At 42.3% G+C, this 24,507-nt stretch overlaps 1 protein-coding gene and 1 pseudogene across 2 annotated transcripts in view; both read left to right on the plus strand.

The window, feature by feature from the left end:
* UBE2D2 (ubiquitin conjugating enzyme E2 D2) overlaps positions 1-11,465 on the plus strand; it is a 43,041-nt gene extending 31,576 nt beyond the window's left edge. For both annotated transcript variants that reach the window (XM_039836277.1, XM_039836278.1), the window contains 5 exons: positions 3,771-3,802; positions 3,882-3,959; positions 4,043-4,148; positions 8,311-8,404; positions 9,824-11,465. In XM_039836277.1, coding sequence (XP_039692211.1) covers positions 3,771-3,802; positions 3,882-3,959; positions 4,043-4,148; positions 8,311-8,404; positions 9,824-9,869 — 356 coding nt within the window. In that variant the 3' untranslated portion in view covers positions 9,870-11,465. The remainder of the gene's footprint in view (positions 1-3,770; positions 3,803-3,881; positions 3,960-4,042; positions 4,149-8,310; positions 8,405-9,823) is intronic.
* On the plus strand, positions 4,868-4,986 carry LOC120581867 (uncharacterized; annotated as a pseudogene).
* Positions 11,466-24,507: the final 13,042 nt, after the last annotated feature.

Genomic DNA, 24,507 nt, shown 5'->3' on the forward strand with positions numbered 1-24,507 from the left:
AATATCCAGAACAGGCAAATCCATAGAGACAGAAAATAGATAATGGTTGCATAGGACTAGAGATTTAGGGGGAATGGAGAGTGATGACTAATGGATATCAGGTTTCTTTTGGGGATGATGAAATGTTCTAAAATTAATTGTGGTGATAGTTGGCATAACTTTACTAAACACCAATGAATTGTACACTTTCAATGAATGAATCATATGGTATGTGGATTATCTGTTAGTAAAGCTGTTTAAAAAATAACCTCTTCCTGAACTCCTAGCCTTTCTATTCAACTTTGAGTATCTTGAGTCACTACTAAACTGTCAATAGTACATATCTTGTAAAAGAGAATAAGTAATTACTCATCTAGATAGTGTTTGCTGATATACTTAAAATTTTTGTGGGTATTTGAGAACATTTGAGGATGAATTACTGTCAAAAAGTCTTTGATCCACATAAGAATAAAACAAAGAGTAATTAGGTAGCTAAATGCACTTCATCATCTTTTGTTAAAAAGAGGCAGTATTTAATCCTAGGAAGAGAGAAACTTGGCCAAAATGAAACTTTGAGCTCCTGTCGACTATCCTACCTCTAAATACCTCAGCACCATGTTATTGGTATGTAGTGTAAGAATAAAGTAATCTTTATTTTACATTTAAAATAATATATTTTTAAATATCCAGATTTTAATGTACCATTACATTTTTTACCACTTTCTGCTAAGATCCGGTAAGCAGGAGGAAGTATAGTTCTTGAAAAGAGAAGTAAGCTGGAAATTTATTGGTCATAAAATCTACTTGATTTTCTTTTGTTTTTAACACTTGGTGAATGTGACTCCAGAGATCTATCTGTACTTGAATTCAAATGTAGATCTCTTGAGATTCAGTCTCAAACTATAACTGATATTTTCACTTCTTGGTCTCAAGTCTTCATCTTTTAGGATACTAAAGAGTGATCATCAAGCTGTGAACTTCACATTTAAATTCTTATAAAAGAAAGTGTAGCTTTCGGTTTGTGTAATTTGGTTCGACAGCATCAAACCAAGGTGGCAGTGGGAATTTTTTTGTTTTTTCTTTTTGGATTATCAAAACTTAAATTCAGTACCACAAATTTTTATTTTGAATAGTTCCTAAGGTTAATTTTTAAATGAAAGGTTTTTGAAATAGTTTTTCTATAAAATATAGCAATATTTTATGGTTATGGCCAAATATTTTACCCAGTTACTTACTATTTCTATAATTCTTTCTACTTGGAACCTGTAGTGATTCTTGAACTATTTACAAAATCATTGTGATTTGAGGCGAGTTAGATATTCTCTCACTACCTTCTCTCCTCCTTTTTTATATTTCTACTCTTGAGAGCTTACTAGCTTTAGGAGAAATCCAGAAGGCGACCTAAGGCAGTGATTCCAGTAGATATTTTTATTTTTAACCAGTGTGGCAGAATATTCAATTAAGATTTAAACGGTAGGTCTTCAGATGCTTCGATAATTTAATTCATCCTAATGTGTTTTTAGTTTGTCTTTCTCTGCTTTTTGTTGGTATTGTAGATTCTAGATCATTTTAATGAGAGACAAATACCACATCTTAGTTGCTACATTAGCAATTTTCATTGTCCTTTTCTCTCCTATTTTAGAGACAGCCCTATTTATGTGATTTCGTTCATTTTTTCTGATGAACGAAACAGTACTTGAACAGTACTTTCAACAGTACTTGAACCTTTATAAGGGTGAAGACAAGTTAATCAGTAAATAAAGGTTAGCATTTGAGTGTTAATGAGCTTTGAATGCTAGTGGTTTACATCCTTTTAGTTTTGTTGGGGAATATTAAACATCGTTTACTAACCAAATAGATATGAATTACTTATGAAATAGCCTATTGATGTTGCTTGTAAGAGTTCTTGATAATGTAAGAATCTTATTTAGATACACTAGAATATCTTCAACTTTCTAGAGTGCCAAGTATGAAAGAGATTGCAGTACTACTTGAAAACATTGATTTTCCCACATCTTCTGTTAGGAAGGGTATCTTCCCTGTAATCGTAAACGTTCTAGTTCCCAGCTTAGAAGATTTCTCCAAACCTCTGAGGCTTCTCTGTTCTCCAGTTTTTGGGAGCACAAATACTCTTTGTTTTCTGTAGAGGAAGAGTGGGAAATCATAAAACTTGTTAGCCAAGAACTTGTTCTCATTTAAATTTTCCTAGTAACTTCTTAAACCTAGTATATTTTTTTTTAACAAGAAAAAGATTGATCTTGAAATAACTCGGAAGAAAAAAGTAGGACTTAAATAGTTAATGGAAAGTTTAACTTAATTTTTTGATATGTCTCGATATTTGTATATTTTATTATCTAAATGCTTTCTTGTTCCTTATCTTTTTTTTTTTGACTCTTGCAGCCTTGAGCAAGGATGCAGGTATAGTTATATCCTCCCATTTATAGCCACAAATTTAAACAATGTAAAAGGATTAAATAGAAGAACAGGACCTATTTTAAAACAGGTCACTTGACCTATAGTTTGGTCATCCTTTTGTCTAATAGGGTTTTCAGCCTCATTATTGGAGTTGTTTACTCCAGTTATCAGTATATATTTTTTTTAATTGGAATTATATTTGTGATTAAAAACAGAATGAGACTCTCTTGTTTCTTATAACAGGACATTAGGGACCTTTGTTGAAGATACTAGGACCAATCTTAGTGGCTCCAAGTGACTTTCTACTTAGCTACTTAATCCACTAAAAAGTTGATTGGCAGAAATTATGAGGAATTTTTCTTAGTGCTAGTGATGATGATCTAAGAAGGGGAGCCTCAGCAATACCTATCTTTTGTTTTTAATTCCTAATAAACAGGCTGCTGTTTGTGGATTTGGGCCTCAGTGAGTAGCAAACCAACCATAGGGACAGTTTCATATACAGGAGGTCAGAAGGATGTGGACTGATATCCCAGTAAATTTTCACATGGCTTCTTAGTCTTCACATTTCCTCTTTGTGATAAGAATTATCTGGTTTGGATTGTTCACATGTAACCTCAGTGACAAGTTCTTTAGTTTGCCCAGATCCTAGTGTGAAGGTTAAGTGAAAAGTAGCTTGCTTGTAAGTGAAAACTCTGGCTATTTTAGTCTCTGTACTGTACTTAGTGACACTCTTTGAAATGGAACAAGGATCATTTTTTGCAGTTTGAAGAGAAGATTCCTTATTAAACAACTTTATAATTTATTTGGATTATTCTTAGAGTTTGTAATCAAGCTTGGGGCTTTCAGCTAATGTTTTCTTCATTTATTAAGGGATCAGTAATTCTAAAGACATACATGTGAAAGATCTTAGGAATTTTTTTATTGTAAGAACCATCCTTTCCTAATTTGAGTATTACTCACTTTGACATCACATTTCTGCTCTATAGCAGTATTATAAAAGGGGAGTATATATTGTATATAATTGTATTGGAGAAATGATACAGCACATCAAAGAGTAAAGTTTTGGGGTTTTGTTTTTTTTTTTACTCTTTGGGGTGAGAAATCCCTGTTTAAAAGTGGAACTTTGAGCTTTGGCAAGGATTTTGTCTCCTTGAGATGAATTTTCATGTTTTAGCCCAAATACTTTTTCATTGGGTACCTTATCAGTGTGCTAGACCAAGCTAGTCTTTTTTCTCTCTTCAGACTCAAACTTGATTTAGATTCCTCATTCTGCCCAGGACTCATTGCTTATAAATGAACTGAGATTAGACAGGGAATGATATGATGTAAATATAGTGTGGATATTGCTTAATGGTGATTTTTTGTTCTTTTTTCAGTGTTCCATTGGCAAGCTACAATAATGGGACCAGTAAGTATTCAGGTTAATTTCAGAATAAATAGTTTATGTAATTCACTCATTTTAACCCCACTTTTCTTTTTATCAACAGAATGACAGTCCCTATCAGGGTGGAGTATTTTTCTTGACAATTCATTTCCCAACAGATTACCCCTTTAAACCACCTAAGGTAATTGGGATATGGCAATTGTTATTATGTGTTACCTGTGATACTAATAAACCAGTTCACAATTTTTTTTCCTTTTTCTGTAGGTTGCATTTACAACAAGAATTTATCATCCAAATATTAACAGTAATGGCAGCATTTGTCTTGATATTCTACGGTCACAGTGGTCTCCAGCACTAACTATTTCAAAAGGTAATGGAATGGGTATTTGATACCAAGATAAAGCAACTATTTTTAAAGTCTTTTTAAAGTTTTTTGAAAAGATTACTTATATTTCTCTTAAGAAGAGGTAGCAATCCTCCTATTCTTGAATAGATCTTGAGACCACTAGAGAGAGTTGGATTTTCAAGCATAGGTATTCCTTGGTGTCATGACAGTTCTGTCCATTTTGCTGTTCATGTATAGGTTGAGAAATCTTGAACAAAGTACAGGTGAATTCATATTCACACTATTTAAGGTTTCACTAGTGCTTGTCTTCAGCTTGTTGTCCAGAACAGATTTCATCCTCTAAGATGATCAATTTAATATAAATTTTTATTTGAGCATATTAACAGTCTTTGGTATGTAGTCGTGTGTGTGTATGTATGTTTGAAAATGTGTAAAGAAAGTTAGTTGCTAATTTTATAATGAAAGATCCAATGGTTTGTCTAAATAAGACCTAATTACATGAGTAGTTTGGGCATTTTTTTATATCAGTAAACTGAGTAGGTAGTTGAAATTGTACAACCTCTCAATATCACACTGAAATGAAATCACAAATGAATTATAGTTGTCAAAATACAAATACAAGAAATAGGCTTAAAATAATAGGCTAATATGTTAAAATATAAACATATAAATCAATAAGAGAAAAAAACCTAGATCTTAACAGATGAGGGGACAGAAAAGAACAAAATAAAGAAATGAAAATAGTCTATGGCAATGCCACTCTGAACACACCCGATCCCATCTGATCTCGGAAGCTAAGCAAGGTCAGACCTGGTTAGTACTTGGATGGGAGACCACCTAGGAAGACCGGGTGCTGTAGGCGTAAAAAAAAAAAAAATATGTTCCCTTTTTCCACCTTTTTATTTAACAAAGATCTTTTAAAAAGAAAACTAAATGCTGGTGAGATACATTGAAATGAGTGTTTATATACTACAGAAACATAAATTCATATTGCTCAGTATGTATTAAGAGATGAGACTTAATAATTAATACCCTTTGACCCAGTAATTCAGGTTTTATTCATTTGTATTAAGAAAACAACCCAAATGCTATTTAAAAAAAAAAAAGAGCTTTGTGTGTAAGTACATTTGTGGCAGTGTTATTTACTTCTGAAAATTAAAAATTACTTATAGGCCCAACCATAAAGGAAGAAATAAATCAGTTCTAGCACATGCATTTAAAAGATCCTTATAAAAAAAAAATGTTGTGAAAAATGGGAAAATATTTTGTTTGAAAAAAATCAGAAATTTATATATACTGTAACTATTTGAGTGGTGAAATTTGGGCAGTGAATTCAGTGTATGAAAATATTTTTCTTTCCTATCTTTTTCCTTTCCTATCTTATATTTTATCATTTCTTTAATGTACACATTTAGATGGAGGCAACATAGTTTCATGTTAAAGAGCATAGATTCAGGTTCCAACTGCCTGTGTTCAGATTTCAGCTTTTATTGAATGAGACTTTAGACAAATTAGCTTTTGTTCTTTTTTTCATCTATAGAATAGGGATGATAATAACAACTTCATTGTTGTTATAAAAATTAAAGAGCAAAAATGCCTAGTTAACTGGTTCCTTATAGGCAATCAGATAATTGTGATAAAGGCACTATTGGAAAAAGTGTTGTGTATTTGTCATGTTATAATTTGGATGTTATAACTATGATAAGACTTGTGTATTCTGATAAACTAATTTTTTAAAGGAATCAAAAACTGAGGAATAAACTAAAATTTCTGGGGTCCTAGGCAAAAATAAAAACAAAAAAATCAGAAGACTACATTTTTAAAAATTGTGACTGAAATTGTTTTCCAGATAAGTGGCTCCTTTCCCTTTTTGTAGGCCCCTTGCAATTCATGGACTATTTATAAAAGTGTTCATGCACTTGTTCTTTTGATTTCCTGGCCTGCTTTCTCTTCCTTCACCAAGTAACATTAAAGAAATAAATCTAGTAATGGGACCAAGAAAGGTGGGATTGGGTGTGTGTGCGCACGCGCATGCATGTGCATGTATGGGAGGTTGAGGAATGGGGAGGTCTAGATCACTGAAATTGTTACCACAGCTTTTTTTCCTTCCTTTTTTTGTGCCTAGCGTTGATTTTTCAGTTATTCTAAATCATTAGGACTGCTCGTTTATTTGACTTAGGTTCTCTCTATCTGGGTAGCTATCTTTTAAAATAATTGCAGTGCCATTTTGTTGAGTTTGATTATATCAGTTTACCTAGGTTTAATGTTTTAAATGACTCCTTTTTGTAAATTGAATGAATGGGCAAGTGGTTCTGTGAAAGACTGAATTCTATGTGTGTATTAATTATCTCTTGAAAACAGAATAGTCTTTTCAAAGGCAATAATTTTGATTCGAAATTCTCTCTACTTTGAGTATATTTGTTAGAAACTTAAATATACATAAAACTTTAAGAAGCAGATAAGTGTGCCATAAAGCCCCTTGATTATATGTTTTCAGAATTGGAAGCGACTGTGGATTATGACACTAATGAAAATGAATATATACTGATGAAGAATGTTTATTTTACATAGGTGAAAATTTAGTCACTTCAGTTGAAGAGTCTATGCAAGTTGTAAAAATAGGAATTATCTCTTTACAGTGAAAGAAGGTGTGCATTATAAGCCAAAATCAATTTTCTACAAATTAAAGAAACCAAGTAGTATACTAAGAATCCTTTCACCAGGTCCAGATAACTACCACCTAGATTCCTTTTTTGGAAAGAAAGACAAGTTATTTCTTTAAGATTTATCTTTCAAAAGTAGCCTTAATGGAATAATTAGAATTATAAGTAAAGGACACTTGTAACTAATAACTAATTTGTTAATATGTCTAATTTTAGATGAAGAATCAGTTGTACTTTTGCCAGTTTGATAGGCTGGACAAGTTTCTTCTTTCTATAGTCAGTAATTTTATGAACATTCAAAAATCTATAACTCCCTGTTGTCATTTCCAGGAAATACATGAAATCTTTCCTAATTGCTGTTAGAATGTTCTGTGCTTGAAGAGGGCATCAGGTGATACACCTGACAATGGGAAGAGAAGATGTTTTGGGAATGCCATCTGCCAGGATTGTGGGCAACAGGAATGAAGAGTCAGAAAACATCTTTCCTGATGTTTTTTATTTTCCATATACTCTTAAGGCAAGGAAATAGCTTTTTTGTTAACAATCCGAATGATAAAGGGCATGTAGACTTTTTCTTTACCTCTCAGAAGAAGCCCTTAATCTCTATAGAATAGATTTGATAGGAAAATGAATAAATCCTTTTCCTGCTGAATTTGATGTTTTGGGAGTAAAGTGGGATCGGAATCATTGTCTCTTACTAGAGAACATTAGAGCTGGGTTCTGTTAGCGTCAGAATAGAGGATTGGAATTTATTTCAGTGTATCAGAGGCCACTGGATTTAATGTTAGTGGTCTTGGCTTCCTCTTTACATTCAATAAGGAATACATAAATTAACAACAAACTTAACAGAGGAAATTGTACTATTGAGATTGGTCTGCTATATTCCAGGTGGTCATTAAAGAAATGGCTTAGATGGGATTCTAAATCATCACTGAAAAGCATTTGAGACCTTAGTAGAAGTATGTTGTATCTTCTGTAATAAGTGTGGCCAGCCCCATTTGGGGGCAAGTACTAGCCTTTAAGTTCTTAGACTAAATTTTTTTCAACTAAAAATGAAACAGATCCATTGCATCTGAATGTAGTACCTGCCCTTGAGAAAGCAGTGATTGTTAGATTTCATGGTGGTTATTTCTGGCTAAGAACATGCAGTAGTGTGGTTGTCTTTGGAATTTTGAAAGCCATTTATCCCTGAATATGGGCTTCTAAAAATTGATATTTATGGGCTATGAAAAGTGTTATTGGTCTGGGATTTGGAAGACCTGGATTCTAATTCCACTCTAATTACTAACCAGGGACATTGGGCAAGTCACTTCATCAGCCTAGGACAGCTTCCTTAGGGTTTCAAGTATAGAGAAATCTTAGAATCTTTGTTGATTACTGTTACTATAAAGTTAGGTAGAGCTTACAAGCTGCTAGGCACTACAATATAAATAAATTCTTAGAATTTTCTCATGTGTTGGCATATCATGTTTCTTTAGATCCATTGCTTTCATCTTTTAATTTATACGTTCTTTTCATTCTAGTACTCTTGTCCATCTGTTCCCTGTTGTGTGATCCCAATCCAGATGATCCTTTAGTGCCTGAGATTGCTCGGATCTACAAAACAGATAGAGAAAAGTAAGTATGGCCTCCAGACAGAAGAGTTCCTGTGGTGGGATGGAGATGTTTGTATCTCAAATCTTTCTTAACTGAGAGCTGGGTATGGGTCAGATACTTAAATTTATATCACCTAGGGACAGGAAAGAGGAGTATTTGCATGAATTTCATTATAAATAGATTATCTCGATTTCAGATGATTCCTGTCTAGAAAAACTTCTACAGTATACTTTCTGATAGCTTTATGTCTTCTTGGCTTTTGACATAAAGCATTTTGCATCAAAAGCCCATTCATTTGTCTTAGGCATTTGAAAATTAATGGGAAAAGGAAATTGTTTTCCTACCATTTGGCATAATCTTAAAAAGAAAGTGAATAAATGCCTCAAGACACAAAAGCCCTAAATTTCCTTCAAAAACAAAACTTGGTATAGAATTTACCTATTTTAGAATTATACTTTGGATTATTAAAAATAGGATATCAAGAGAGATAGTAATTAAAAGATTCTAATCTTTTTTGTTTGGTATATTGTTCAGTAAGATAGAAAGAAATAGATGGGAAAGAGTAGATAATTTTCTAAAGTTAAAATATGAAAGATTAAAGAATAATTTGAATTCTGTTGGATGAGAGAGGCATATAAATATTTTTTAATGGAGCTACACCAGGAATAGGGGATTGTAACAGCAGTTTAATCTTAGTTTAATCTGTGTTTAGATTTGAATAGTATCTGTAGTCATGTATTTCTGGCTGCATTCAGAATAAAATTAGATCATGCTTTTTTCTATTTGTGCATTTATTTAAATAAAATTTTTTGATTGGAGAACTATTTTGTCTAGTCTTGAGAATTTTGGGCATGAATGTCTGCCAAAAGCCATTTTCTAAGCCATTGTGGTGGTAATGTTCAGCAGAACTTTCCTGCCTCCGTTTTTTAATCAAAGAATTGTAGAATCTTTTGCCCTGCTTATTTTACTACTAGAATTTTCTTCTGGAGCATTAAACTCACTCATTTTAGCAACTAAATTGCTAAAGTGAATTCTGCCAGAACTCGTTATTTTATTGAGGCTTATATTAATTTAACCACTAATTTCAAGAACCATATAATGTAGAAGTATATAGTATGAAGAACTCCAAATAAGTGAACAAAGGTTGAAGATCTTTCTTAGAAATAGGTCAATTGAGTATAGAATAAGGGTACACCAGCAAATACTAAAATTTAATAAAAATTTTCTAGTATCATTTACAGGACATTGTTTCACACATTACAGCTTTTAAACACTATCGTTGAATAAATGCTTATTAGAATTTGGGGTAAAAAGATGGCTTCACTTGAAGGTACTGTACATTTCCCCCCTTCAAGTTGCTGGATGGGATAGTGAATGAAATCTGTTGCCTTCTGACTCCTCCTCACCTATGTTAAGCTAAGCTTCTCTTTGTGTGTACAGGTACAACAGAATAGCTCGGGAATGGACTCAGAAGTATGCGATGTAATTAAAGAAATTATTGGATAACCTCTACAAATAAAGATAGGGGAACTCTGAAAGAGAAAATCCTTTTGATTTCCATTTGACTGCTTTCTATGAGCCCACGCCTCATCTTCCCCTGTGCACATGTTTACCTGATACAGCAGTGCTGCGTGTTGTACATACTTGGAACAACAAACTAGAAATACTGTACTTCTGTACCAACATTGCCTCCTAGCAGAGAAGTGTGTGTGTGACAAGCCAGTTCTCCAGGTGTAACCTAGGTGCGAGACTAAAAACTTCCCTTATTGACTTAAATTTGGATAACGGCAAGGTGAGGGGTGGTGGGTATGGTGTGTGCTTGGATGGGGAAGAAAAACTCCACTGACCTGTAGGAGATTGTTTTTAAGTGGAATCCTTTTAAACTCAAAACATGAAAAGCAAGGTGAAGAACACGAAGCTGTTTCTGTATTCATTTTATTCTGAAGGACCTACGTCTTAGGTGAAAGTTACGGCCAACAAATTAAATTCAACCCACATCCTGTATTTTAAGGTCTAAGTTTAACTGGTCAACTAAGTTTAAATGGATTGGAGCTATTAATGCATAAAGTGTGATGGGCTTTGTTCCCAGCTCTTACATCTCCCTACCCTTTAACCCTCATTCTTTCAGCCCTTCTTTCTCTCTTTCATATTCTTTGGTTTGTATGTGGTTTCTCAGTTAATACATAGCTAATAGCTCTTATTTTTCTTATGTTTTTAACTGCTTAGGTCTATCTGGATGTAAGGGTGAAAATTCATTTGATGGAATACTTGTGTATATTTAAAGACCCAATTGCTCCTCTGGAGCTTGTACGTTCAAGAATGATTAATCTGTGTAATAAACTGATTACTACAGTCATTACATATAATTTTGTGTGAATAGGCTTTTTGATTTTAAGAACTTTAGCTGAGGTTAGTGGTGGTTTATCCCCCACCCCTGATATGTTTTCATTATACTGGGTGCATTTCAAAATCATGAAACAATTCCAGTTTACATAGTAAAAAGAATATCTTGAAACTAATTTTACTGAATAAGGGCATAAGCTTAAAAGCTTTTCCATGAAACTTATATGTGCAGTATTCTAAGAACATGACTGTTAAACTAAATAAGAAATTTGTTTTATTAATGAAACTAAGCTCCATCTCAGCAAAACCTTGTGACATTCCCTTGGACATAAAACAAAGGCATTGCTATTTGGTAAGTTAAGCTTCTGTGATTGTAAAAGAGGAACACTGACCAAACCTGGGAAACATGAACCCAATTTTGTATTGGAAAGTCTACATAATTACTTTGCACTAATGTTGCAGGATGTTCATCCAATTTTAAATTGTACTGTATGTGGCTTTTTGAAGTCTTCCCTTAACTCTAGTAAAATATAGTTTCAAACTTGTAAACAACTGTGTTTGCCAGAAACATTCATGTGAACTAGGCAAGTTACCAAATTTTTTCACCTCCTCTTAATCTAATTGTAAACCGGGCCAGCCTGAAGGCCATGGCTGCTCACTAGTCATCAGGTTCTTTGGATGCATCTTTACACTCTTGCACAAAAACTGAGGAATAAATGTCCACTGCTTTTGTTTTAAACTTGTTCAACTTGTCTTATCTCTCAGTGTCACTACTCTTCCATCTGGGAACTAACGTGTGATACAACCTGAAACCTCTTAAAGTGCTGCATTTTAGCTGCTGGCTACTTACTAACATTTCTGGCATTCTTGACTTTGCAAAAGTTTGACTGTTAACAGTTGTGGGAAAGGAGTTAGAATTGAGCTCTAACCTAAAATTACCTTGTATTCTCAGTGTCATGGGTTGGTAGGAATTCATCAGTTTTTGACTTGCTATTAACTACAGTGTTGACTATGGGTCATTTGCACAGACTCTGAAAGCACGTTTTTGTCATCTTAGAGATTAGCTAGCTAGCTCATTACTGTTTATTAGGTCATAATGTAAATATTTTCACAGAAGTGCTCTTAAGTATTTTTAAGTGCTAAATAAAAACCATCATCCTGGTGTGCAGGTGCCAAATGAAAGTTTATACATAGTCACAAATAACATTAGGCCCTTGAATGCAGTTTGGTCTTGCTCATTTGAGTAAGGAACAAATTTGGTCCAGTCTGTATACATATGCCTTGGCCAGAACGAAGGCTCAGTGAGGGAGGCTACCTTCCCCACTCACACAAAAAAAGTGTCATTCAAGATGGTTCTCCCCTGGAATCACATTGCGTTTTACAGGAGTGTCTCAGCTTTATCATATGTGAAAGCTTGTTTGCAGTAACCCTGATTATCTTGGTGAGACAGTGGTTACAAGGGAATGTCAAGTGTATGGGTTCCCTTTGCTTTGCTTAATAACATGGAGTGCTTGGTCACGTTATAGTTGGAGCAGGTTTTTTTGTTTGTTAAACTACATGATGATTTCAGATACTTGTATGCTTTGTTATTGGCCACTTGTCAAAGGTAGCATTGTCCTGCTGGTTTCTACACTTTGGGTAGTACAAAGACTTGGAAGGAGAATTGTTGGGATAGGGACTGGTAGAGAGGTCTGTAGAGAGAAGGGACCCATGTTCTCTGCCCTGATCTAACAATAGAAGCATTCTTTTTCCACTTCTAACTGTTCCAGTTTTCCACTTCTTGAGTCATTCTTTGCTTCAAGTTATTTTGAACCATAGGTAGGTTATCAGAAGTAGATTATTTCTAAATTACAGTTAGAATTCCTATAAACTCCCTCATCTGCAGTTAAGGTGACCGTCTGCTGTATGTGCCCCTTAACACCCAGTGGCTAGATTTTTAATAGAACTTTCTTCAGTTCTAGGGTCTTCTGAATTATGAACATGTCTTTTCTTCCTTCCTACTCAGGAATAAACATCTATTACCCCTGCAGAAAATTGTCATTGGTAAGGACCCATTACCTCATTTTGATGATGTTGGGTTTTTGTTTGTTTGTTTGTTTGTTTTTTGGTGGGTGTGATTTTATACATGAGAAAGCAAATTTTTAATATGAAAGTAATGGTAAAGATAGTAAGCTATCAAATATACATTTATACACATCTAAGGAGAGAAAATAGACTTCCTTGGGAATGCTCCTAGAGCCTGTTGCCTATTTAATTTTTCCTTATGTTATGTATGTGCTTAGGTGGAAAGTGGCTCTGAGTTCTCTACCTCACAAAAATCTTTAAAAGCCTTTTGCCCCAGCTGATGTAAGTGTTTGATATTCAGGCCCCTCCGAATATTTCCAGGCCAATTCCTAGGGGCTTAGAAATATGAAAATTGGCTGTGAGATCAATGGCCAATTTATTGGAAATGTCCTTTCTATCCAGCTTGGAGATTGAGCCCACTCTCATGTATATGTTATTGCTGTATTTTATCTTAGTCAATATAAGTGGGAAAGCTCAAAGGTTGGGACTTCTAAAGCCTTTAAGGCCTTGAGCCTCAGGGGCTGAATGTGTAACACAATCACCAACTAGCTTTGCCCTTTCTCATTGACTGCTCCTGGGCTGGTTGAGGCAGAGGCAGACATTTTTGTGACGAGTGATTACTTTTCACCTTTCAATTGTTTATGGAACTGCACTTGATCAGAGGCAAAGTATAATCTGCCTCTTAGCAGATAGAGAGCTATATAAATATCTTGTCACCGAGAGAGCAGCTTAATAGTTTTCACTTGGGATTTTATTTTTAACCTCCTGTATATGTTGTTATTGGTAGAATGGCCTTCCAGAACTGGGGCTCCTGATTGCCCTGCAACGTACTCTGAAAGCAAATGGTTGATCACATTTATAAAGGCCAAGAAGCAGCCACTGTGTGCGTGGGCCAGGTCTCCAGTGACTGTTGTCCAGGGAAGAGCAGTGCTAGCCTTGGTAAATGTGCTGTGCTCCTTTTCAGACTTCTAAGGATATGAGGGGTGGTAGCTGCCTCTTTCCCAGGTACCTCTCCTTGCCCTAAGCCATTTGTTCTACTTGAATTTCTCCCTAAGTACTGAACTTTCTTGACTCTTAAAGGGTACACCCCTGCCCTAGATTGTAGAGCCTCTGGAGAATGAATGAGAAGGGAGGGTTTAGTTTTGCTGACCTTTGGATCAAGTACTCCCCAAATTGCCAGCTTTCTTGCTTTGAAGTTTTCCATAGGAAATTAGAGTAGCTTTGGAAGCTGTAACCTTCCTTGGGTCTCCTGAGTTGGAGGTTTCTAGAAACAACTCACAACATGACATTTGGGCTCCAGAGCCAGCACCATTTAAGAGTGAGAGATGTTCCATGTTCGACATAGTTGGCAAGGCTACTTATTTGACAGTAGGGATATCTGGGGCTTTCCCCAGCTAATTAAGGGGCAATACTGGTAAGATCTTTCTGGGCAGTTTCCCCTACCACCAGTCGGTATCACTGCCATCTTTGAAAGGTGTCGTTACTTTCAAGGGTGTTGCACTAAGAACTGAGGGCAGGTGACCTTGTTTCAGAGGCTACCCAGGACTTCCAGTCACCTGCTACAGTGTGATAGAACCAGGGGAACCAAAGCTTTCTCAGACCTGCCAGAGAAATTTAGCTTTTTGGAAGGATGACCCCAGGTCATCTCAGCCTGGCCCTCCTTTAGAGGGGACAAAGAGCATAGGAGAAAAGGTAAGGGGAGGTTCTGGTGCATTGTAACAGGTTTGGGGCAGGGACTGTTTTCATAAGGGTGGGCTCAATCTCCAAGCTGGATAGAAAGGACATTTCCTTTTGGTTTCTGATACAAATTTGGGCGAGGGGGCAGAATTCCTTCGTGATTTCTCTGATACGCTGTCCCTGGGTTTGTCCCTGTTTGCCCTGCCCCCCGACACTCCCTGACTTAGGTGACAGGTGAGTTTAAGTTTCTGTGCCCTTTAGAGGAGGTGACTGAAGTGCATTTGCTCAGGGAATGAGTTGATGTCTAAGTTAATTGCTAGTGCCTGAGTGGCCAGCAGAGGGCAGTGGTGACCTGTAGCTGTAACAACCATGAGTTCAGTGGTCAATAAATCTGCTTGGATAGAACCTGAGAGGAGCTTTTGTTGGGGTAGGGAGGCCTGTTTGGGCTTGGCTTTGTTCATAGTTTATCCAGAACTGGAAGGGCCAGTGCCTAGTTGAGTCAGGTTCCATCATAGCATAAATTTCAGGGAACAGCTTAGTATTCTAGCCCAAAGCCTGCCAGAAATGTCAGTACACTAACCACCCCCCGCCCCTTGGTATAGTAGTCATAGCCCTGTGCAAGGACAGGTTAGTAGGGTTCAGGCCAGGGCCTTTGCCCACTTGGCTGCAGGTTGCATTGGGGCAAAGGTCTGTCCATTTCTTCATGTGAACAGGGGATCTTCTGTTTCTGGCAGCTGTCTATCTGGTGCCCACTTTTGCCTTTCCCCAGAGGCAGGCAGTCCCTGTGACCCCAGCCAACTAGCCCAATCTCATCTGCCTGCCCAATCTCATTTGCCTGCTTCATCCTGGATGAGGCTTTTCATATCATGAGGGATGGAGGCCTGGGGACGGGGAGTGGGGGGGAGAGGAGGGACAGAGATGGGGGCTAGTGATAGGGCCTGGGAAATGTTCTTCCCTTTTCATTTTCAATCTATCTTGTTTTGGGGGGCCCCAGGCTCCCCAGTATTTTAGCCCAGCAGCTGTGAGCCTCCAGGGCCACTATCCGGAAGCCAGCTGCCTCTTGGGGAATTCTTTGAAATTCCAGACTTGGCCATCTGGGTATGCAAATAGCTCCAGATTTGCTGAATTTGCCAAGTGGCTTGTACCCCAAGCAGAGCCGTGAGAATTAACCCCCACTACCCCCAGCTGGGGAAAGCTGCCTAGGGGCTGTTGGTGCCTGGAATCTAGGCTTTCACCTGCTAGGAGAGGAGGGGGAGAGAGGAGCCCTCCGGGCTCCTCAGACCCTGCTCTTGTTAGTAACTATAAAGGATTCTGCATCTGAAGGGTGAGTTGGGAGACCCCTGAACTCCCTCTCTGGAGCATGAAGCTCTGGGTCTAAGAAAGTTTCTGGTATAAGGAGGGAAGCCTTGGGTCTAGCGTGGCTAGAGGGGTGGAGGCTCCCTGCAGGGAAAGCTAGGTCCCTACCATGCCAGACTCAGGCAATATAGCTGGGTTTAGGCAACCCAGAGTAGAGCCAGGGGCCTGGCCCCCAGAATGCCTTGCTCTCCCCCAGGCCTCCCCCTGGGGCTGGTTATCTGGCTGCAGCAGGAGGAATGTATGCTGGGGGTGGGGGTGGTCAGGGTCAGGGCGGAAACCTGGGAATGTGGACTCCCTGCCTGCCCCTGTCCCTGTTGGAGGGAGGGAGCTATAGAGAATGTGGCTGACAAGCCTCAGGCGTGGGAGAGTGTAAGCCTGCCTGTGTGTGTATGTGCGGGAGGGAGCTCCCCATGTGTGCAGGAAGTTGTGAGTGTGAGAATTGTGAGCATGGACATTCTTTAGTGTTTATGCATATGGGTGTGTGCCTAAGCTGGGTAGCCTTTGAGGAACAAGAGTCAAATCTGGGTTTGAATCACATGCCCATGGCTTTTCAGTTGTGTATTCTAGGGCAACTAATTTATTTCTCCTTTACTTGATTTTCTCATCTAGAAAATGAGTCCTTGGTCCCCTGCCTAGCCCATGAGCTATGGTTGGTGCAGAATGGCCTTATCAAATTAAAGGATTTGGGCTATAGGTGCTTATGGATTCCAAGAAGAAAGCATAGACAGTGGGACATCTTTCCTGGGTTTCTATACAAGCAAGAGATTTGCCCCTCTGAGCAGGACCATCTACTAAGACACCCAGGGACTTGGAGCAGGCCGTCTGGGCCCCTTTGGGACCCATTGCTCACATACCTACTTGGCAAGGCCTATGAGAATGTACCCACAAAATGGATAGGCATTTGGATGGATATATCTGGCCAGCCTGTGCGTCCTTGCCCAGGGTCTGTCTGTCCCTCTGCTTCTCTTGGGGGACAAAAAAGGAGTCCATCTACCCCTTCTGATGAATAAAAGCCAGGAGCGTTGTAGTAGGAGGGGCTGGGAGTGGGGAGGTATGTAATGGGAGGCCAGACCTACCCCATCTGTTTCCCAGACCTACGTGAAGAATGAGGGTAAGGAATGAGCCATGGTAATTATAGCACTGCCCACAGCCCAAGATATTTGCTTCCCCTATCCTAGGTCACAGGCTTAGTGGTCTTAGAACTCGCCCTAGTTAAAGAGTGCTTGTGTGTGTGTATGTGTGCGAGCATGTGCACACACAGTGGGAGAGGGTGTTGGAATCTTGGATCAGAGGGCAAGATTTTGGGATCCTGGCACAGAGAGGTTGGGGAATTAGCCAAAGTCATACAACCAATAATTAAGAGGAAGTCTTTCCAGGTGAAACCTTTAGGGGGAGCTCCCTGGCTGCAAGAGATTCCTGAAAGCCCCTGGGAGGGCCCAGACCTTAACTGGAGGAAGTGAGGGCTACAGCCCAGCTGGCCTTACGCTGGAACCACAGGAGTGGCATATAAGGGTGTGTTGAAGGATTGACGATCTGGCCCTGCTCCCATGCACATGCACCACTGGAAATGGGGGTGGGGGGAGGTGGCTGAAATCTGGCCAGTCAGATTTCCTGCTTTGGATTTGGACTAGGGAGGGCTTTTCTGAAGACTCTGGAACTGATGCCTCAGTTTATATATGGGAAAATGGTGGAATGGAGAGAGCAACTGATTAAGGATGGTCCTCAAGGAGCTTATGTGGGAGGTTCTGGGATGCTGTGTAAATGTTGAGTGGGAGGTGCTTTTATTCTACAACTTTGTGAGAATGGCAGAAAAAGTGGCCAGTAGCTATGCACCTGGTGAGAGATTGGGGTGATTTCCCCACCAAAGTCCCAGAGTGTGTTGCCTTAATGGCTGTGTACTAGGGGAAGTTATAATGTGTGGCCACTATGTGGGTGAGTACAGCAGTGAGTTGTGTTTGTGATACTTGAGTTGTGTTTCCCAGGTGTATGTAATGGTAGATTATTATAATGACATATATATTTATATAGATAGTCATTATATTGATATTACTTACTAATATATAACCATTAACAATGATCCCAAGGCCCTCTGTGTTTTGCATGTTTATCAGGTGCCTGGTTCTGCACTAAGCGCCTTACCTGCAGAGTTCATTAGTTCTGTAAGAGCCCTGTAGAGTTAATGCTGGTTGGCTTGTGCCAGTGTTTGTTTATTGTGCCATGGTATATTCATGTTGGGGGAGGTGAAACAGCTGCATCTGTGTCTTAGTTACTGGAGTACAACTTGTGTTGTGTAGCCCTGTGGTATTCTCGGGCTCTTGATCCTATTGTGTTGTCCATATGGGACACCACTGTATTGTTGAATAGTGTGAGATCCATTTGACAATGTTTGAGATGGTGGTGGTGATGTATAATTTGGCTGTACGACTTTGTTGCTTTGTTGTGTGATTTTATTGTGCAGCAAGAGTATGTAACTTCTTACAGTTGTGTGGCTGGGACCAGCTAGTGGAATGTATGACTCATTTTGTGTCCTGGTGATGTGGGTGTCTAGTGTAAGGTCATCAGTTGTGGTATGAGGCCCTGTCCTGGAGTAAATATGTGTGATAATGTGGTTGTGTGATAATGTGACCCTGCTGTATGTATCCATGCAAACCATTTACAACCCCCCCACACAAACACACACGCCGTGTCGTGACTTGTGTCAGAGAATGTCATGGTGTGGTGTAACTCCATGTGGTGAGTGTGCCTCCTTTGTGGTGGCGGTGGCCCATAGTGGTGTTTCCCTGTACGGATTGTGTGTCCGTGTGACCCCTCTGTGCCGCTGTTCCCCATTTCGGGTCTGTGTGCTGTTTGACCTCAGCCCCCGCCAGTCCCGCTGCCCCTCCTCCGCACCGTCCGCCGGAGCCGCGCAGCGATCGATCGCCATTGATTGTCCCTGACGAGCTGCTCCACTTTCCAGCCAATGTCAGGAGGGGGGATCTCCGCCGCCCTGGCGGTGTCATTTCCACACACTCCCTGGGCTACTGCCAGCGCGGGCTCCGCCAAGAGCCGGCCTGGATCGCCCAGAGCGCGGACTGGAGCACCCACACCATGCCAGGACACCCCCCGACGGCAAGGCCCAACCCCACCTTCCTGGCCTGCGGCCTTGCACCCAGGCCCTCCCTTCTCGGGTGGGTGGATGTTGTCGCCACACCAGTTAGAGCTGGGCCCTGAGAAGGGGTGTGCCTAGTCAGTGCGCCTGTGCACTCAGATGGGGGTGCAGGCCATTTCCGGCGGGTGGAGGCTCGGCAGGCCAACTTTGCTGTGACCCAAACAGATGCTAATGATTTTCCGGGAGGCGCCGGTTATCTCTGGCCTCAGCCAGCCAGGGTGCGGGCCTGGGCAGAGCACAGACACTAACCCCCGCAACACACACATACACACACACACACACACACACACACATACACGAACCTTGCCAAATGACCACCTGGCCCCAGTGGACTGGGGGCGGGTGGAGGGGTCTTGGCTGCGTAAGGCATTCCCAGAACTCTTGGCTGCGTGGGAATGTTTGCACCCTGTCCACCCAGGATGCTATTGCATTCTCTTCTGAGCACGTTCCCAAAGCCCCACCACTCACCCACCCACGCACAAACGAGCAGGGGAAACTAAGTCTTAGAAGCGCATCCCCTGGTCGCTCATCACCTAGGAGCCAGAGCCAGTTTCCAGGCTCCCCAGTGGAAGTGCTGACGTGGCTCTGGGCAGCTGTCTGGGGCCGGGAAACGGGGCAGATGTCACAGTGCCCAAGGGAGGAGGCGGCTCTGTGGGGAGGGCAGGCAGGGCCTCTTGCCTGACTAGACACGCCTCCTCCCCCTAGGCCTGGCTGTCTGTCTGGAGCTGGGGCACAGCCATGGCCAAGCTGACCCACCTCCAAATCTAACTCCAGCTCTTCTGTGTGGCTACTGACAAGTGTTGCAACCTCTCTGGGCATCTTCCTCCCCTGTCAGAGAGGAAAATAACAGCACCTGTTTTGGATGGGTGTGAGCCTCAAATGAAAGTAAAGGTGTGCAAAGCCTCCAATCCAGTGCTGGGCACACTGTTCCTGCTCAGTAAATGTCAGCTATTATTGTTGTCTTTGCAAATGGGAATTTGGTATGTTCAAAGGCAAAACTGAGTCCTGGGGGTGCCAGCTGGTTTCAGAGGTCATTCTAAGAAGCCTCCTGCGTTGATGCCCCTGGCCTTCTGCATTTCTCATGCCTGTCTAGCTTTGTTCCTTCTCACTGAAGTGCCAGCCCCCCCTCAGCTCTGCCTGCTGCCAAGCTGCCCCCACCCCCTCTTATCGGTGTAGAGCCCTCCTATCTGGCCACCACATTGGGTCCCTCGAGCAGCACAGCCCCCCTGGGAACAGCAATCGATGGGGCGGAACAGCCTCCCTGACAGATGGACCCACGGAGGCTGGGCTGCTTCAGCAGAGCTCCCTAGGAAACCAGAGACAGGAGCTGAGCCACCATGGCTGCCTCCTAAATAGAAATGGAGGTGAGAAGGAGGGAGATGAGAAGGAGGCCAGAGCTTCCAACCAGCCACAGGCTGGGCCAGCCCTCTGGGGATGAGTCTGGAAGGGCAGAGCAGCCCCTACACTTTTCCATAGGCCCTTTTCATACACCCAGAATACTCTCAGGGGAGGGTGCGGCTCTGTAGAGCTTGTCTGGTAAGTGGGAGATGTCATTCTCCCTCCATGGGCAGATGAAGAGTTCTGCCAGGCCTCCCATCATGGCTACTTTTTCTGAAGCCGAGGTCAGCGGATGGTTTGGTGGCCAGGCAGACAGCTTACCACATTCCTCAGGCCACAAAGGGCCTTTGAAGCCAGAATGACAGAAGAACCCTCTCTGCCTGTGGGATGGGAGATGATGAGCCTTGTGGGTGTGTGTGTGTGTGCGCGCGCATGTGTGTGTGTGCATGCGCGTGCGCACACATCCTACCAGGCTCCTAAGTTAGTCTGGGAAGTTCTTCCCAAGATTTCTCAGCCTCCGTATTATTGACATTTGGGGCCATTTAATTCTTTGTCATGTGCGTTATAGAATGTTTAGCAGCATCCTTGGTCTCTACCTATTAGGTGCTAGTAGCAGCATTTATGACAAACCAAAAATGTTTCCAGACATTGCCTAATGTCCCTTGGGAGGCAAAATCAGCCCTAGTCGAGAACCAATGGTATAACCTCTGGACTGACTCCCTAAGTTGGAAGGGGTGGCCAGGACCCTAAGGGAATGCTGAAGATCCTCTGCTATAGTGGAGAGGTAGGTTTCCAAAACATCCTGTCCTGGCTGTCTCAGGCCCAGGAGGGTGGAAAACACCCTCTACCCTGCAGCCCCCATCTCCCCAACTGCCAGGTTGGAGGGAACTATGTTTGCCTGAGATGGCAGGGCTGTTGGTGTCACTGTTCAGCTGCGCCAGGCTGGGTGCCAACACCTCACTGCTGGACTATACAGCATGGGGGCAAGGGAGTGGGGTGCAGTCATGAGAGGGAGTACGCAGGTTCCCTGGGCAGCCTTCTGTCCAGACAGCTTGAGATGGGGGAGCTTGCATGGGTGATCACCCTCCTCACTTCCCTTAGTGTCCTGGCAATGTTTGTTGCCTCCCTCTGTGCCGGTGTTGGGCTGGGGGTGGGGCTGGCAGGCCTTAGAGCCAGTGGGGGCTACTGCCCAGAGTAGGAGAAGGATTGTGGACACAAGTCCAGCAGGCTTAGCCAGCTGACAGCTGGGCCACCTGAGTGCCAAGCTGTCCTTTCCAGGAAGGGGAGGGAGGAAGGCACTGTGGGCTGGCTAAATGGTTCCTGAGTCCCTCAACCCACAAGCCCTTGAGCCTCCCTCTGGAATCATCTTAGTCTTCCTGCCCAAGCAGGCAGGCAGGCAGGCATTGAGGTGAGGGAAAGTTCTCTAGTGTACAATCTCACTGCTGGGAAGTCCCTACTTATGTCTAACCTACTTTTCCTTCTGTAGCAACCACCCTATCCTGGACTGCATGCTCTGGCCCCCACAGAGTTAGGGCCCAGTATTTCAGGTTCTGCGACCAGACGAGCCTTTATTTCCTGGGAAGAGAACCCTCATCTATGGGGGAGATTTCAGTCAGAATACAGGGCAATTAATCTTTAGGCAGAGGGATGAGGGTGCCTAAGTGGGCAAGGCTGAGGAGATGGAGAGGGGCATTGGTGCCAATTGACCAAGCCCACAGGGAGCACGGCTTCCCCAAGACACAGTGAACCCAGCACCAGCCTAGGGGGTCCCCCAGCCTAGGTGGGGAGGAGGAAGTGGCAGGAAGATGGGCACGGCTTTGTAACCAGAGATGGGCCAGGCAGGCTGAGGCGGCAGCTTGGGACTGGGGTTTAAAATAGCGCCTCGGCCTGGCCAGGATCAGGTTCGGGTCATCCACAAGGCATCGTGGCTACCGCCATCTGGCTCGAGTTTCTTGTCTTCCTTGGTGATTTGACGGAGGAGGAGCTATCCAGGCAGATGGCCTAAGAAAAGGGGTCTAGGCATTGCCACTACAGTACCCTTACCACGCTCTGGCCTGTCTCCCTTCTCCATACCCACTCTCATGGGACAGATTGCCCAGCCACCCCATATTCCCTCCCTCCTCTTCAGCAAACATTTAATACCAAATGGGGACCAGGCCACAGAGATGAGTAAGGACTTGACCCTGTCCCAGGCCTTAGGGTCATGGCCCCCAGAAGTGCACAGAAGGGGGATGGTGATCAGTATTCAGCAGAGCCTATGTTTCACTGATGTCCTAGCCTCACCCTGAAAGCTCTAGGCATAGAGAAAGGAAGGGGGCGTGAAGACCCCCATAGGCTGTGGGCGAAGATTAGACCTCTAGAGAAATGGAGATGGCTACAGTGGGGAGGGTAGACTGTCCTCTCAAAAGCCAGTGATCATCTTTGAAAACTCAGGATGGTTCATTCCCCCGGTGTTCCCTTGAGAGGGAACAAACAGAATGACCTGCAGAACCCTCAGACACAGGTCTGAGAGGGCATTCTGATCTTCCTGTGACCAAGTAGGGTGCAGGCTGACCAGAGGATTAGAAAATAGGGCCAGGGGAAATGAAGGGTGTCCCCTCTTTAGCCCTGCCATACCCCATTATGCTGTTGGAAAGGGGGGAAATCTTCAAACCATGAAGTTTTTCCTAAACATAATCCCTTTTACACCACTCTCCCTTGCTAGAGCTTTGGGCTCCTGGGGGCAGAAGATGGGGCTCCTCCCCATTTTCTACTCCTTGCCCAGCCATGGGTCTGCGTGGGAGAAGGTGACAAAGGAGGCCAAACCACCTCAGGTCCAGATCCCCTCTAACTCGGGCAGTGGTCAGCCCTCCTGATGGATCTCACATATACCTAAAAAAAACATGTGTATCTTAATGATCTCTCAACAGCCACTGATTGAAGCTTGCCCAATTTAGCTGGGCCGTAAGTAACTTTTTATATTTCCTCAGGGAATCATTTCACTTATGAATCTTTTCTGAATCTGCAATCTCGATTAAAAGTTGAATTTTTTTTTTTTTTTTGTCTCCATCTCCTTGCTTCTGAGATGCCTCCCTAGTGAAAAGGGTGGTAACACCATCAATCCTCCCTCATTAGCTGGTCTGGGGCAGGAGAATTCTTCCTGGGGATCTGGGGAACAGCAGCCAAGCCTCCGCTGTTATAGCATTTGTGGGTATGTGAGCTGCCCTGGAGGAGGGGCTCACAGAGGGGGTGGGAGACATTGCCAGTCTCCTGCCCGCATGCACTCCCCTACCAGTCCCATATCAGCGCGCCCCCCAACACACACACACAGTGTTACACTGGGGGGTGGGATGTCCAGCCCATTCTAGCTTTAAGGTATTTCCTCACCTGTAGCTTAGGAATTTGAAAAGGAGACAGAGAACCCTACAAGGATTCAGCTTGAGAGCACAAAGGTGGTCCAAATCCTGGCCCTGTTCCTGTGCAGCTGCCACAGCCTGGGTAAGTCAGCCTGGATGAGTCACCTCTCCTCTCAAAGCCTCAGTTTCCTTATTTGCAAAATGGGAATGTGATTGCTAAACAGATTATCAAACCTAACGGGTTTACTTAGTACATTGCCTCCAGAAAGGTAGCCTTTATTATTTCCCTTGGGGGGCCCCAGCACCTAGAAGCTGAGAGTCCTATACCAATTCTGACCAGTATCTAGTTCTTTTCCTCAGCGCATTTATTATCTAGTCCTGGTGACACCCCTTGAGGTGGAGTGGGTGGGACTGGCATAATTATCTCCTTGAAAAGAAGAAAGATTTGATGGGGTTTCGACTTGCCCTGGGGCTGCCCCAAGAGACCCACCCAGAGCTCCTGACCCTCTCCTCTAAGAGGCAAAGGTCAGGGTTGCAGCAGGAAAGCTGGAGAGCAAACTAGGGTGAAAAGCTCTGAACTTAGAAGTGTGTTTCTCATAGACACCCTCCTAGACCCCCCTCCACCTCTCACCTCTTAGTTAGAGACTTGCCCACGTGCTGGGACTTCTAGCTCTGACCTCTAGCCTCTGACTTCTGGCCTGGGGTGGGCTCTCTGAGGGCCAGAGTCATGACTGAGGGCGGGTCCAAGGGACTCCGGCTGCAGCTGCTGCGGCAGTGGCTCTGGGAGTTAACGATTTACGAGGGGCCCCTTCCTGAGGCCTCCCTCCTCCCAAGCCTGGCAGGCAACCCGTGACTGCCCAGTC

Source organism: Pteropus medius, unplaced genomic scaffold, assembly GCF_902729225.1.
Source record: "Pteropus medius unplaced genomic scaffold, Ma_sr-lr_union100, whole genome shotgun sequence".
Taxonomy (NCBI): Eukaryota; Metazoa; Chordata; class Mammalia; order Chiroptera; family Pteropodidae; genus Pteropus; species Pteropus medius.